Source organism: Berghia stephanieae, chromosome 11 (genome assembly GCF_034508935.2).
Source record: "Berghia stephanieae isolate SIO BIC M18660-M18661 chromosome 11, UCSD_Bste_1.3, whole genome shotgun sequence".
Taxonomy (NCBI): domain Eukaryota; kingdom Metazoa; phylum Mollusca; class Gastropoda; order Nudibranchia; family Aeolidiidae; genus Berghia; species Berghia stephanieae.
The window spans coordinates 26350249-26364754 of NC_088370.1; the positions used below are offsets into that span (position 1 = coordinate 26350249).

At 35.0% G+C, this 14506-nt stretch overlaps 1 protein-coding gene across 1 annotated transcript in view; it reads right to left on the reverse strand.

Annotated features, from left to right (window-relative positions):
• The window catches only part of LOC144956609 (dyslexia-associated protein KIAA0319-like protein), a gene marked incomplete in the record, with an annotated part of 87406 nt that overhangs the window by 68408 nt on the left and 4492 nt on the right, over positions 1-14506 (reverse strand). Inside the window, 3 exon segments of the mRNA XM_078887225.1 lie at positions 4530-4572; positions 5227-5255; positions 10398-10862. Of these exon segments, the coding sequence (XP_078743351.1) occupies positions 4530-4572; positions 5227-5255; positions 10398-10862 (537 nt within the window).

Here is a 14506-nt window from a genome sequence, read left to right on the forward strand (position 1 = left end):
AACAACAACAACAACAACAACAACAACAATAATAATAATAATAATAATAATAATAATAATAATAATAATAATAATAATAATAATAATAATAATAATAATAATAATAATAATAATAATAATAATAATAATCATCATCATGTAGTTCCATATCTGAAGCAGACGTCGGAGGTCATCTTCCGCCAAGCTGATCTATCTCTTGCCAATTCTATTAAAGCAGCGCCACCTTTCTCAGCTTCATCTGTCCAAGTTCTTATCCCTTTCAAATACGTTATTCTTTGTCTTCCTCTTATTCTTTTTCCATTCATCTTTCCAGTCAAGGCGAGTATTTCCAAACCAGGGTGGCGGATAATGTGTCCTAAAAATTCCATTTGGCGTTTGATGATTTTTGTTATCAGTGATCTTTTTCTGTTTGCCATTTCTAAAATTTCTTCATTTCTTTTCCTTTCCATCCATGACACCCTCATCATTCTTCTGTAAAACCACATTTCCACTGCCTCCAGTCTTTTAACCATGGTCTTGTTTATGGTCCAGCTCTCACAACCATATAGCAGCACAGACAGTACATAGCAATCCAGGACTTTGATTTTTGTTTTCATGCTAATATTCCTGTTTTTCATAATTGTATGCAGCTGGTTGAATGCATTCTTCGCCATACCTATTCTTTTCTTTATTTCACAATCTGATTTTCCATTGGATGTTACATTGAAGCCTAAATATTTGAAACATTCAACTTGTTGTATTGTTTGTCCTCTGCTTGTTATTACACAGGCTGGTGGGTTATTATTTTTAGATACCGTCATACATTCTGTTTTAGATATATTCAGTTCCAGTCCCATATTTTCACTACTCCTGACTACAACATCCAGTAATTCTTGTAGTTCATGTTCATATTCTGCCAGTAGAACCGTATCATCTGCATACCTCAGATTTGTTACATTCTTTCCTCCAATACACACCCCCTTCTTATGTTCGATATCTCTTAATATCATTTCACTATAGAGGTTGAATAAATCTGGAGACAAAACACACCCCTGCCTAACTCCTCTTCTAATAGGTGTAAAACTGCTTAGTTCGTTGTCAACACGCATTGCTGCTTCTTGTTCCCAGTACAAATTCCGTAATATTCTTAAATCTTTACCATCAATGTCCAAGGATGATAGAATTTTGAATAGTTTTTCGTGTTGTACTTTATCAAAGGCTTTTGAATAGTCGATGAAACACATATACAGATCTTTATTTACTTCAATACATCTTTCCATCAGCATTGATAATGTGAATATTCCATTTCTGGTACCCTTGTCCTCAACAAAACCAAATTGCATCTCCCCAATTTCAGGTCGTATTTTATTTCTTATTCTTAGTAAAATTATCTTCAAAAGAATTTTTGTGAGGTGGCTCATTAGGCTAATAGTTCTGTGTTGTTCACAATCAACTGCCCCTGGCTTTTTTGGTAGTGCTATAAAATGGATCGTTTCATATCAGTTGGCATTTTTCCTGTGTCATACACTTGATTTAGAAGGTTTGTGATGAATTCAATCCCCCATTCACCCAGGCCAGTCAAGGCTTCAATTGTTATGGCATCAGGTCCTGCAGCTTTTCCATTTTTCATGCTTTTCATGACGTTCCTAACTTCATCTTTCATTATAGAAGGCCCTTCCAGTTCTTTTATCATAGGCATTTCTCCTCGATTATCAAAAAAAAGTTCTTCAATATATTCTGACCATCTGTTTAGAATGCAGTCTTTGTCCATGATGGTGTTTCCACGCTTGTCTTTGATGCATCCACTTTTAGCACCTGATTTAGTTTTGTTTGTCACTTCTTTGATTTTCTGATGGAAGAATTTGCCATTTTTTTCTTTGCAGGACATTATATAGTGACATTGTTCATTTATCCAGTCTTCTTTAGCTTCGTTGCATTTTCTTTTTATCTGCCTGTTCAGAGTCTTGTATTTTTCTTCCTGATTTTTGGCCTTTCTTCTCTCATTCATTAGTTCTAATATCTCTGGAGTAATCCATTTCTTCTTCTGCAACTTAAGTGTGGTTGGAACATTTTCTTCTAATGATGCAGCAACACTGTCTTTAAACTGCTCATATTTCTCTTCTATATCTGTTAGTTCTCCAAGCACTTCAAACTTGTTTCTTACTGATAGTTCAAATTTTTCTTGTATCTTCTGTTCCTCCCGGAGAATGTCTAGTTGGTATTTAGGTTTAGCCTTTGCTCTTTTGCAGATTTTCAATTTAACTCGTATGGGGCATAGCACAGGTATATGATGGCTGTTACAGTCAGCCCCCGGCATAGATTTGGCATACAAAACCGAGTTTCGGAAACGTTTGCTGATGAGTATGTAATCTATTTGGTTTCTCACTCCATCTCCAGGACTTTTCCATGTCCACTTCCTTCTATTGTGGTTTGTTGACCAAGTATTTGTGATTGTCAGATCATGTTGACGGCACCATTGAATAAGACGATCACCTCTGTCATTTTTGTCTCCCAGACCATGTGGGCCCACAATATCTTCTATTCTTTCTCGGCCCACCTTGGCATTAAATCGCCCATGATGAGTTTTATGTCTGAAGACTTAAACTGATGCATTGCTTTATCTATTTGTTGATAGAAATTTTCCACTTCTTCATCATCGTGACTGGTGGTTGGGGCGTTATTTGTAAAATATCAAAATCAAAAGGTTTTGCTTGTAGTTTGATTGCCATTACTCTGTCTGATATGGGCCAGAATCCTTTGACTGCTCGCGCCGTTTTATTATCAAGTATAATTCCAACTCCCCTTTGGTGTTCTCCTCCTCCTGAGTATATAATTTTACAGTCATCATAATTAAGTTCTCCTGCTCCTTTCCATCTAACTTCTGATAATCCTAAAACATTGATATTCAATCTCTTCATTTCCATAACTACATTTGCTAATTTTCCTTTCTGGTACAGACTTCTTACATTCCATGTTGCTGTTCGTAATGTTTGGTGGTGCACAGTAGCTGGATGACGGTCGAGAGTCACCTGTTCACCTGCATGACTATCTCTACCGGACGAGGCTGTAATCGAGTTGCTCGAAAAACATCCATTGACGTCGTTGACTAGATTCGCTTGGACGGACATCATGACGATCTTGGGATGATACGTCAGTGGTTTCCCGTTGCCTTCTGACAATAATAATAATAAATAATTTTAAAACTAAATTTAAAAGTCCAACCCAGCAGTGATTGATTGGGTAGCTGAGTCCACTAGCTTGCTCTGGTGGAACTTAGGGGTACTTTGCGATAGACCAGCGTCCTACCCAAAGGGTAGCAAGCAATTGCTACTGTCCGTTAACTCTCTCCTTACCACCTGCAGCAAAATCGTCACATTTGTCACGACATGACACAATATACATTTTTCTTATTCAGATTTATTTTGTAAATCACAAACTTTGAAGAATGATCTTCGTTGAAATTAATAAGAACATAAAGTTGTTTTGTAGAGAGCTTGTTTGAGTTTAAAAAATCATTTTTTTTTTAAGGCTCGGTAAGCCTACCATTTTGGGAAAATACTAAAAATGACCGGTATGGAGAGAGTTAAAAGCTAAAGAAACCGGGATGAACTCTAGTTCCGTGGAGCTGATGGCTCATGAAAACACTCCAGATGCGTATTTCGTTTTATTTAACCCTCTCCTTACCAGCCATTTTCAGGATTTTCCTTAATACCTCACACCCAACTAATACAAAATATATACATTTTTTTTATCACTTAAACACAATAATAGCAGTATGTCCTTGCCATACACAACTCCTTTACCAAAAACATACTGTACAACACACAGTTTTCATTTTGTTTAAATTTTATGGATGTACAAAAAGAAATTTGAATAAGAAAAATATTGGTTGTATCGTAACGATTGTGACGATTTTCATTATAGTTAGTAAGAAAAGGGTTAAAGTCATAATAAAAAGTGTAAAGTAAAAAAACAAAACAAAACAAAACAAAAACAACAACAACAACAACAAAAACGAAAAAAAAAAAAAAAAAAGCAATTCCCACCCACCAAGTGATATTAACAGGCGCCGCACAAACACGAGTAAAGTAAAAAAGCGATGACTTAGGCATGCAAATGTATAACGAATCTTACCGTAGATAAGCCTTCATGACTTCAGATTACTTATTGTATCGAATATAATAAATAAAAGAATAAATAAATACATGAATCAATCCAGGAGAAAAAAAACGCCAAAAAATAATAAATAAACAAATAAATAAACATTTAAAAAAACAACAAAAAATAAATGAATGAATAAGTAAAATTTATGAATAAAGAAATGAAGACATAAATGAATGAAGAAATAGAATAAATATACCAAAAACAATTAACGAAAACTATAAATAAATGAGCAAATAAATGAATTAACATAACTATAAAAAAAACATAAATAAATAAATAATAAATAAACATTTCCAGCAAAAATATAAGGAAATGAACGAAGGGAGGCAACCTGAAAAAATAAGATCGCTCAAAAATACACGTCACAATATAATGAATTATCGTACCTGGTTTAGGCGTGGATGGGGTTGGCTTGGAAGTGGATTCTTTCTGTAGAAGGATTGAGGAATACATGTATCGTTAAAGGAAGTAATAATTATTAGAAAGGGAGGGGTGGTGATGATGATGATGATGATGATGATGATGATGATGATGATGATGATGATGATGATGATGATGATGATGGTGGTGGTGGGGATGATGATGATGATGATGATGATGATGATGATGATGATGATGATGATGATGATGATGATGATGATGATGATGATGGTGGTGGTGGTGGGGATGATGATGATGATGTTGGTGGTGGTGGCAGTGGTGGTGATGATGATGATGATGATGATGATGATGATGATGATGATGATGATGGTTGTGGTGGTGATGATGATGATGATGATGTTGGTGGTGGCAGTGGTGGTGGTGATGATGATGATGGTTGTGGTGGTGGTGGTGATGATGATGATGATGATGATGATGATGATGATGGTGGTGGTGGTGATTGCAATGATGATGATGATGATGACAACGACGGTGATAATGATGATGACGACGACGATGACGACAACGACGATGATGATGATGATGACAACGACGACGATGATGATGATGACAATGATGACGACGACGACGACGACGATGATGATGATGATGATGACGAAGATGAAGAAGATGATGATGATGATAGCGGTGATAATAACGTACCTTATTTTCAGATGACGAAGAGTGTGACGCTAAACAGGACAGATTAAATATAAAAATTGTCATTAGAAACTAGAAACAATGCACAATACATATAATAATAATAATAATATAATAATAATAATAATAATAATAATAATAATAATAATATAATAATAATAATAATAATAATATAATAATAATAATATAATAATAATAATAATAATAATAATAATATAATAATAATATATATAATAATAATAATAATAATAATAATAATATAATAATAATAATAATAATAATAATAATAATAATAATAATAATAATAATAATAATAATATAATAATAATATAATAATAATAATAATAATAATAATAATAATAATAATAATAATAATATATAATAATAATAATAATAATAATAATAATAATAATATAATAATAATAATAATAATAATAATAATAATAATAATAATAATAATAATAATAATAATAATAATAATAATAATAATAATAATAATAATAATAATAATAATGATAATAATAATAATAATAATAATAATATAATAATAATAATAATAATAATAATAATAATAATAATAATAATAATAATAATAATAATAATAATAATCTATTCTTTAAAAAAAACAACATAGGGTTGGGGATCAACATTAATCCGTACAGCCAATGTTAAATTTTTATCATCGAGCACAGAATTACTGACTGGCAAATCTACAAATCAGAAAACTATTTTTCACAGATTGATATACGAGTAACTTGCAAACCTTTCTTAAATAAATAAGGGTAAATCCATTGCCTGTTGATTCAAATAGTATTTAGAATATCTGATGGGGCATAATCATGAGTCCATAACCTTTGACCTTTGGCCATAGGATTTGCCATAATAGGCTTGAACAGTCGTGGCGTCATTTCCCTCGTAATGACGCAAAGTAACTTGGAAACTGGTTCTAAAGTATCGGAACAATGGCGGACCCCCTTAATAAATACTTCTCCGATGAACACAAAAGCGTATCCAGAGGAGAAGGACATTATAAATCTGATCATGTTTTGACTTTTATACATTCTGATCACATCATTCTAGCCAGCATGAAGAATAAAAATTACCGAATTTCTTTGTTTAGAACCAAGCTGCTCGTTGCTGGGCGGACGTGGCATCAGACTATTGAATCCTATTTATTTTGCCGCTGGTGGCTCAAAAGATTCGTCTCGATCTATGTTAATTTCCACAGTATAATAGAAAAATAATTTTAAAATCACATAACTCTTTTGTTAAGACTAATTTCGTCCCGTCATTCGTGTCTGATGTTATTTGTATTGATTTGTTTCAATCCTGAAGATGTAAAAAAAAAAAAAAAAAAAAAAAAAAAAATTAAAAATTGAGCTTTTATATAGAGTAATATCCACTAAACGTGCTCAAAGCGCTTTACAAGGGGTCCCTGGTCAACAGCAAAATTTAACATGTAGGACGGGACATGACGCCTAACCCTAACTATAAATAGCCCATCCAGTCGATTGTTGTTGTGTGGGATTAGGATGACGAAAAAAGAAAACATTGCTCTTGAATCAGATTTGACCACCCAAAAAAAAAAAAAAAATGATCATCATCATCATCATCATCATCATCATCATCATCATCATCATCATCATCATCATCGCCTTTTTAACCCTGGGTCAGGTATAGATAGTTCTAAGATGACGTCACTCATGTCTTTGTTATTGTTTTTTGCTATCCACGTTTATGAGTAATGCTCACTGAACTGTATTAACCTGACTATAAACGTTCATGGATACAACCAGTTTTGTGTGTTGGTCCGTTATACTTCCGGATGGCAATGTTATGAGCTTCTCAGCCAAGCGCATACTATCTATAGGCCACAGACAAACAATTTCCACCCTTCTCTATCCAGAGCTAACTTTTTAAACTCGTTATTCATAAATTCCGTCATTGCAGAAACTCTTCGTTCGATCGCGCAAGCTAAAAAAAAAAAGAATATGATTTGTCCGTCTGCGTTTCTGTAACGGTTTGAGTTTTATGGAAGTTGTTTTGTGTTAATCCTTCGACAACCCCCAACCTGGAGGACCAGGTGACTCAAAAAGTGGGAGTCACACACCATTAGTCGCCTTTGACGACCCGCTGGCTTGGCGTTGGGCTATTCTTGCACCCTCTCAGTTGAGGGACCCCCGACATCACACGGGGCAACAAAAAGATATGCATGTAGGCGTAGATACGTGTGTACAGATAGTTCGAAGATGACGTCACTCAGGTCTTTGTTATTGTTATTTGCCATTCGCGTTTATGAGTAATGCTCACTGAACTGTATTAACCTGACTATAAACGTTCATGGATTTACACAGTTTTGTGTGTTGGTCCGTTATACTTCCGGATGGCAATGTTATGAGCTTCTCAGTCAAGCGCACACTATCTATAAACAACTAATACAATAAAAATGTTAATAAATTTAAACAATAACAAATAAATGAATAAATAACAATAATAAAAGAATGTTGTGGCGGCATGGGACGACAGAAGTCACCCCACCGTCCCAACAACATCTAACATATTGGAATTAAATCTAACTAATACAATTGATACAAATTAAAAGGACCATTTGATTAGTAAGTTGGTCTGGGCTTTAAAAAACTGCTCTTGAATCATTCCGTTACCCCAACATCTAACACGTTGAAATTAAACCCAGCTAACGTAATTTTCAACATAATTTTGGCCAACAAAAATAAAAACAGTGGATCTATATGTAGTATGCGCTTGGCGAAGAAACTCACATTATCATCCGGAAGTATACCGGACCAACACACAAAACTATATGTCACCATGAACTTTTATAGTCTGGTTAATACATGTTAGTGAGAATTACTCATAAATATGGATGGCAAAAAAAAAAAATAATAAATAAATAAATTAAAAAAAAAAAGGAAAGAACAAAAAAAAAAACAAAAAAAAAAAAAAAAACCCAAAGACCCGGGTGACATCAATTTCGTTCAAGCTATTAAAGAAAGCTGACTGCACTAACATTGAAAGCCAAATAAAAAGAAGATGGCGTTGGTTGGGTCATGTGTCCAGAATGGAAAACGGGTCACTTCCCATAGCAGCCATGTACTGGACAGCAGATGGGAAGGGAAAGCAGGGAAGACCCAAAAAACCTGGATAAGGACCATGGAGATAGAAATAAAGAAAGTAGGCATGTCCAGGAATACAGCCACCACCGCAAGAGCAGCCGACCGCAAAAAAAATGAAAAAAAAAAAAATGGAGATGTCTGGTGGATGCCTATATTATGCCTCAATGCCCGAAGAGGATTAAGTAAGTAATGTAATTGATACTAATTAAAAGAGATAAGTTGGTCTGGGAGTTTTAATGAAAAATAAACCAAAAAAAAAAAAAACAAAAAAAAAAAAAAAAACCATTGCTCATGAATAAAGCCTTCAAAAATTCTTTTTTTTAAAATATAAATAAATAAATTTAAAACAAAAAAGTTCTCCCTCCCCCCCCAAAAAAAAAAAAAATTTTTTTAATATTACAAAAAACAACAAAAACAGCGCCCTCTCAATCGCCATCTTGCAGGCCGCCCTACTGTCAAATTCATTTGCGCGCACCTACATACTTTCATATTACGCCTAACCCATTTTGATCGTTGATAGTTCAAAAGATTCGTCTCAATCTATGTTGTTGATTTCCACAATACGGTAGTGTAAAATGTAAAACCGATGAGTGCCTGTTTGTAATAGCCTTTAATTCCCCGCATCATAAGTTGCGAATTCTTCACTAGTAGTAGTAGTAACGTAGTAGTATAAGTAGTAGTAGTAGTAGTAGTAGTAGTAGTAGTAGTAGTAGTAGTAGTAGTAGTAGTAGTAGTAGTAGTAGTAGTAGTAGTAAGTAGTATAGTAGTAGAGTAGTAGTAGTATTAGTAGTGAGTAGTAGTGTAGTAGTAGTATAGTAGTAGTGTGTAGTAGTAGTAGTAGTAGTAGTTAGTAGTATAGTAGTTAGTAGTAGTAGTAGTAGTAGTTAGTAGTAGTAGTAGTAGTTAGTAGTAGTAGTAGTAGTAGTTAGTAGTAGTAGTAGTAAGTAGTAGTAGTAGTAGTAGTAGTAGTAGGTAGTAGTAGTAGTGTAGTAGTAGTAGTATATAGTATTAGAGTAGTAGTAGTGAGTAGTAGTAGTAGTAGTATAGTAGTATAGTAGTAGTAGTTAGTAGTAAGTAGTAGTAGATGTAGTAGTAGTAGTAGTAGTAGTAGTAGTAGTATGTATAGTAGTAGTAGTAGTAGTAGTAGTATAGTAGTAGTAGTAGTATAGTAGTAGTAGTAGTAGTAGTAGTAGTATAGTAGTTAGTAGTAGTAGTATAGTAGTAGTGTAGTAGTAGTAGTAGATAGTAGTAGTAGTAGTAGTTAGTAGTAGTAGTAGTAGTAGTAGTAGTAGTAGTATAGTATTAGTAGTAGTAGTAGTAGTAGTAGTAGTAGTAGTAGTAGTAGTAGTAGTAGTAGTAGTAGTAGTAGTAGTAGTAGTAGTAGTATAGTAGAGTAGTAGTAGTAGTGTAGTAGTAGTATAAGTAGTAGTATAGTATAGTAGTAGTATAGTAGTAGTAGTAGTAGTAGTAGTAGTAGTAGTAGTAGTATATAGTATAGTAGTAATAGATATAGTAGTAATATATAGAGTAATGATATGTATAGATATAATAAGTAATAGTATATAGTAGTAAGTAGATAGTAAGTAGTAGATAGTATAGTAATAGATATAGTATAGTATAGTATAGTAATAATATAGTAAGTAAGTAAGTAAGTAATAAGTAATAAGTAATATATATAATAATAATAATAATAAGAAAAAAAAAAATAAAAAAGTAAGAAAAGAAAAAAAGAAGAAAAAAGAAAAGAAGAAAAAAGAAAGAAGAAAGAAGAAGAGAAGAAGAAGAGAGAAGAAAAGAGAGGAAGAGAGAGTGAAGAGCGAGTAATGAAAGCAAGAATCTCTCTCTCTCTCTCTCTCTCTTCTCTCTCTCTCTCTCTCTCTCTCTCTCTCTCTCTTCTCTCTCTCTCTCTCTCTCTCTCTCTCTCTCTCTCTCTCTCTCTCTCTCTCTCTCTCTTCTCTCTCTCTCTCTCTGTCTCTCTCTTTTTTTTTTTTTTTTTTTTTGCCCAAATCGACATCGCGAAATATGGTGCCAGAAACGTACCATCTTTCCTGCAATTCAAATCGTTGGTTTTACTGTATCCGTCTTTGCATTGGCAATGACCTTGTCTGGTTTTGGAAGACTTGGGCTTGACGCAGTGGGCCGTCTCCAGGCATTCGTCAAGGCCCACCATGCAAGCGTGGTCCACAAGCTTTTTGGTTGACGAGCTAGAACGGTGAGAACTGTGTGACGACGAAGATGATGATGATGATGGCGATAATGATGATGATGATGATGGCGATAATGATGATGATGATGACTTGTCTTGCGAAGACGATGATGAAGAGGGAGAAGAAGAAGACGAGGATGACGAAGACGACGATTGTGGTTCTGTATTTGATGATACGCGCGATGGAGATGGTGGCGCTGCTCGCTGGGAAGAACTGCTGGAACTGTAGAACGATGACGTCATGTCCGCCAAATGGCCAATGTCGGCGTTGCTGTCTTCGTCCTCATATTTGCGAACGTCTGAAGAAACGAAAAGAAAAAAAAAAAAAGTAAATAAATCAATGATGCGGATACACAGATTAATAATTGTATAAAAAAGCACCTTTCTACAGCATAATTTCATCGTCGCATTACGATGCTCGATTCAGAGGCTTTTCTGTTGTTGTTTTTTGTTTTGTTTTGTTTTTTCACAATTGCCAGTAAGGAACTGCACTAATTCAAAAACTGTTTTGTGTTGGGTTAATCTTTTTCTTCTACCTTTTTGCTTGTTTGTTTTTTGTTGTTTGTTTTGTTCTTGGTTGTTTTCTTTATTTTGGGCGAATCACCACTGTTCATTATCCCATTCGTCTGTAGTGTTTCATTCATCCTGTTTTGCTGATAAAGGGGAAACCCGAAACGTCCGCACTATCTGTTTTCGTTTTTTAAAAAATGAATCTTACATTCAATTTCACAATTTAAAGGTAAGCAGGTCTGTTTACGGCAAAGCCATGGAATCCAACCCCTTAGAAACCTGTTAAAGTTATAGAACCCATTAACACTGCCCGTGTCGTTGCGGTTGGATTAACACGTAAACATTATGGCGTCGGTCAATCGTACAGAATACATCGCCGTTTATGACGATGCCCATTCAACAAAACAAAACAAAAAACAAAAAAATAAAAAATAAAAAAAGAATGAACACGGAAAAATCAATAAGACGGGGTGAAAAGGCGCGCGGGAAAGGGTTGGAAGGAGGGGGGGGGGGGTGTGCTGTGCGGAAACAATGTCAGGGTCATCCTTCTGTCATATTATATTCTTTGCTTGTTATTTTGAGAACCATTGTCTCAATCCATTGGACATATGACAGTTCGATTAGATTCCTCCCCCCTCCCCTCCTAATAATAATAATAATGACGATGATGATGATGATGATGATGATGATGATGATGATGATGATGATGATGATGATGATGATGATAATAATAATAATAATAATAATAATAGAGCTTTGTCAGCATTCCACCCACTCCTTGGTATACACACAATTAACGAAGAAGAAGAACCGTAGCTATTGAAAGAGCATCTGAACCAGATTCCTATCTGTATTAGGCATGTCCTCCATCCGACGTGTATATATATATATATATATATATATATATATATATATATATATATATATATATATATATATATATATATATATATATATATATAGCCTACAGGTTTGACACTCGAACCCACTTATGGGTCCAGTTTAACACTGCTGTAATGAACAATATTGTGCGTCATTTATAAAAAAAAAAGATTTCCATTACAATAATGAGCCCATAAGGAATTGGGTTATCAGACCTGCAAATAAGTGCACGTCGGCTCCATCCATTAAGCAACTAGACCACAAAGGGATTTTTTTTTTTTTAAATCAAGACATGAATAAGTATTTCTTCTCCTATCGGTCGATTTTTAAAACCCAAACAACAACTGTTGTCCGAATTGTTTAGGCTGTGATTCAACTGGTAATTAAATGCCTGTGGTGAGTAGGGGGATTGGAGGGGGGGGGGGGGGGGGGGGGGGGGAGGAGGGGGGAACATCAGGTGTTTTGGTCAGGTTGAATGTAATCGATTTTCATTTTTGTTTTGTATCTCTACTGCTTCAATTCGATTTATTCAGTTTTGAGATGAGGATGGAAAGGGAGGAGGAGGTGGGCTGTTTTTAGTTATTATTCGTTGTTTGTGTTTTTGTTTTTATCTTATTATTTTATTGAGAGTTGGGTGGGGTTTATTTTTAAGTATTTATTTATCTTTTATTTTGTTTAACAATGGGCAGCATGGCTCAACTGGATGGTCTTTGCTTCGTATCCGAAAGGTAACAAGTACGATCACCCGCCGTTGCGCTGTGTGGCCTCGAGCAAGTCACCTCGCCCTAGCTCAATTTGCGGCGCTGCAATGCGGCTCACGCCTGGGATATTCCAGTCTTCCCTTGGAATAGACCCTACAGACAAATTTCCCCTATAAGCAGGCCTGATAGCCCAACCGTAGCCATCGTTAACTTATAGATAGTTCGAAGATGACGCCACTCAGGTCTTTGTTATTGTTTTTTTGCCATCTTCGTTTATGAGTAATGCTCACTGAACTGTATCAACTTGACTATAAACGTTCATGGATACACACACTTTTGTGTGTTGGTTCGTTATACTTCCGGATGGCAATGTTATGAGCTTCTTAGCCAAGCGCATACTATCTATAGCCTGGCACTGACCAAAAATTGACGTCAAAAGACAAGTCTTTGGCCACAAAAGAAAACAAATCGTGAGTTGTATTCAATAGTTCAACCAATGGGATCAATTGTTTCCCTGAGCTCTACTAACGACAACTCACTAGAGGGTGCCAAAAAAAACTAGAGGGTGCAAAAAAAAAAAACTTTTAAAAATGACGTCAAACTATAGATAGTATGCGCTTGGCTAAGAAGCTCATAACATTGCCATCCGGAAGTATATCGGACCAACACACAAAACTGTGTGTACCCACGAACGTTTATAGTCGGGTTAATACAGCTCAGTGAACATTACTCATAAACGCGGATGGCAAAAAACAATAACAAAGACCTGAGTGACGTCATCTTCGAACTATCTATAACACTTCGTGGTTCTAGTGTCAGGCTATATAAGTTAACCATGGCTACGGCCGAAGGCAGTTTACAAGTAGATTTTTGACCAATCAAAAGACGGGATTTGTGACGTACTCTCAAACCCGCTCGGACAAATATAGTCGGTTGTGTACAAACATTAGAATGAAGGAAGTACACATCACTCTGCTCTTTGGTATTGTTTTTGGCATCCATGTTTATGGTTAAAAGGCTTCAACAGTCGTGACGTCACTTCCCTCATAAAGACGCATAGTTCTAAAATATCGGAACAATGGCGGACACCCTAATGAAATACTTCTCCGACGAGCATAAGAGTGTATCAAGAGGAGAAAAACAGTATATGTTTTATACATTCTGATCACATGTCATGTGAAAAAGTTTTAGCCAGCATGAAAAATAAAAAGTACCGATTTTCTTTGTTTAGAACCAAGCTGATCGTTGCTGGGCGAACGTGACATCATAATATTGAATCCAATTCTCATTAAGCTGTATTAACCAGACTATAAACCTTCAAGGTAACACATAGTTTTGTGTGTTGGTCCGTTATATTTCCGGATGGCAATGTTGTGAGTTTCTTAGCCAAGGTCACAACATCCATACAGCCCGTTGACTTGATTAGTTCTCACTAAACGCTATCAATCAGAATAAAATCGGTACGCATAATGTTATGTATAGATGGAACGAAAGTGACGTCACTCAAGCATTTGTTTTGTTTTTTTTTGGCCATCCATGTTTATGAGTAATTCTCACTTAACTGTATTAACCAGACTATAACTATAAAAACGTTCAAGGTTTCACATTGTTTTGTGTGCTGGTCAGTTCCGGATGGCAATGTTGTGAGTTTCTTAGCCAAGCGCATACTATCTTATGGTTCTATAGCATTAAACGGGCAATAATAGCAAAAGATAGATCGAAGTTGACGTCACTCGGGTCTTTGTTATTGTTTTTTGCCATCCGCGTTTAGGAGTAATACTCACTAAACTGTATTTTCCGGACTATAAACGTTCACGATTACACATAGTTTTGTGTGTTGGTCCGTTATA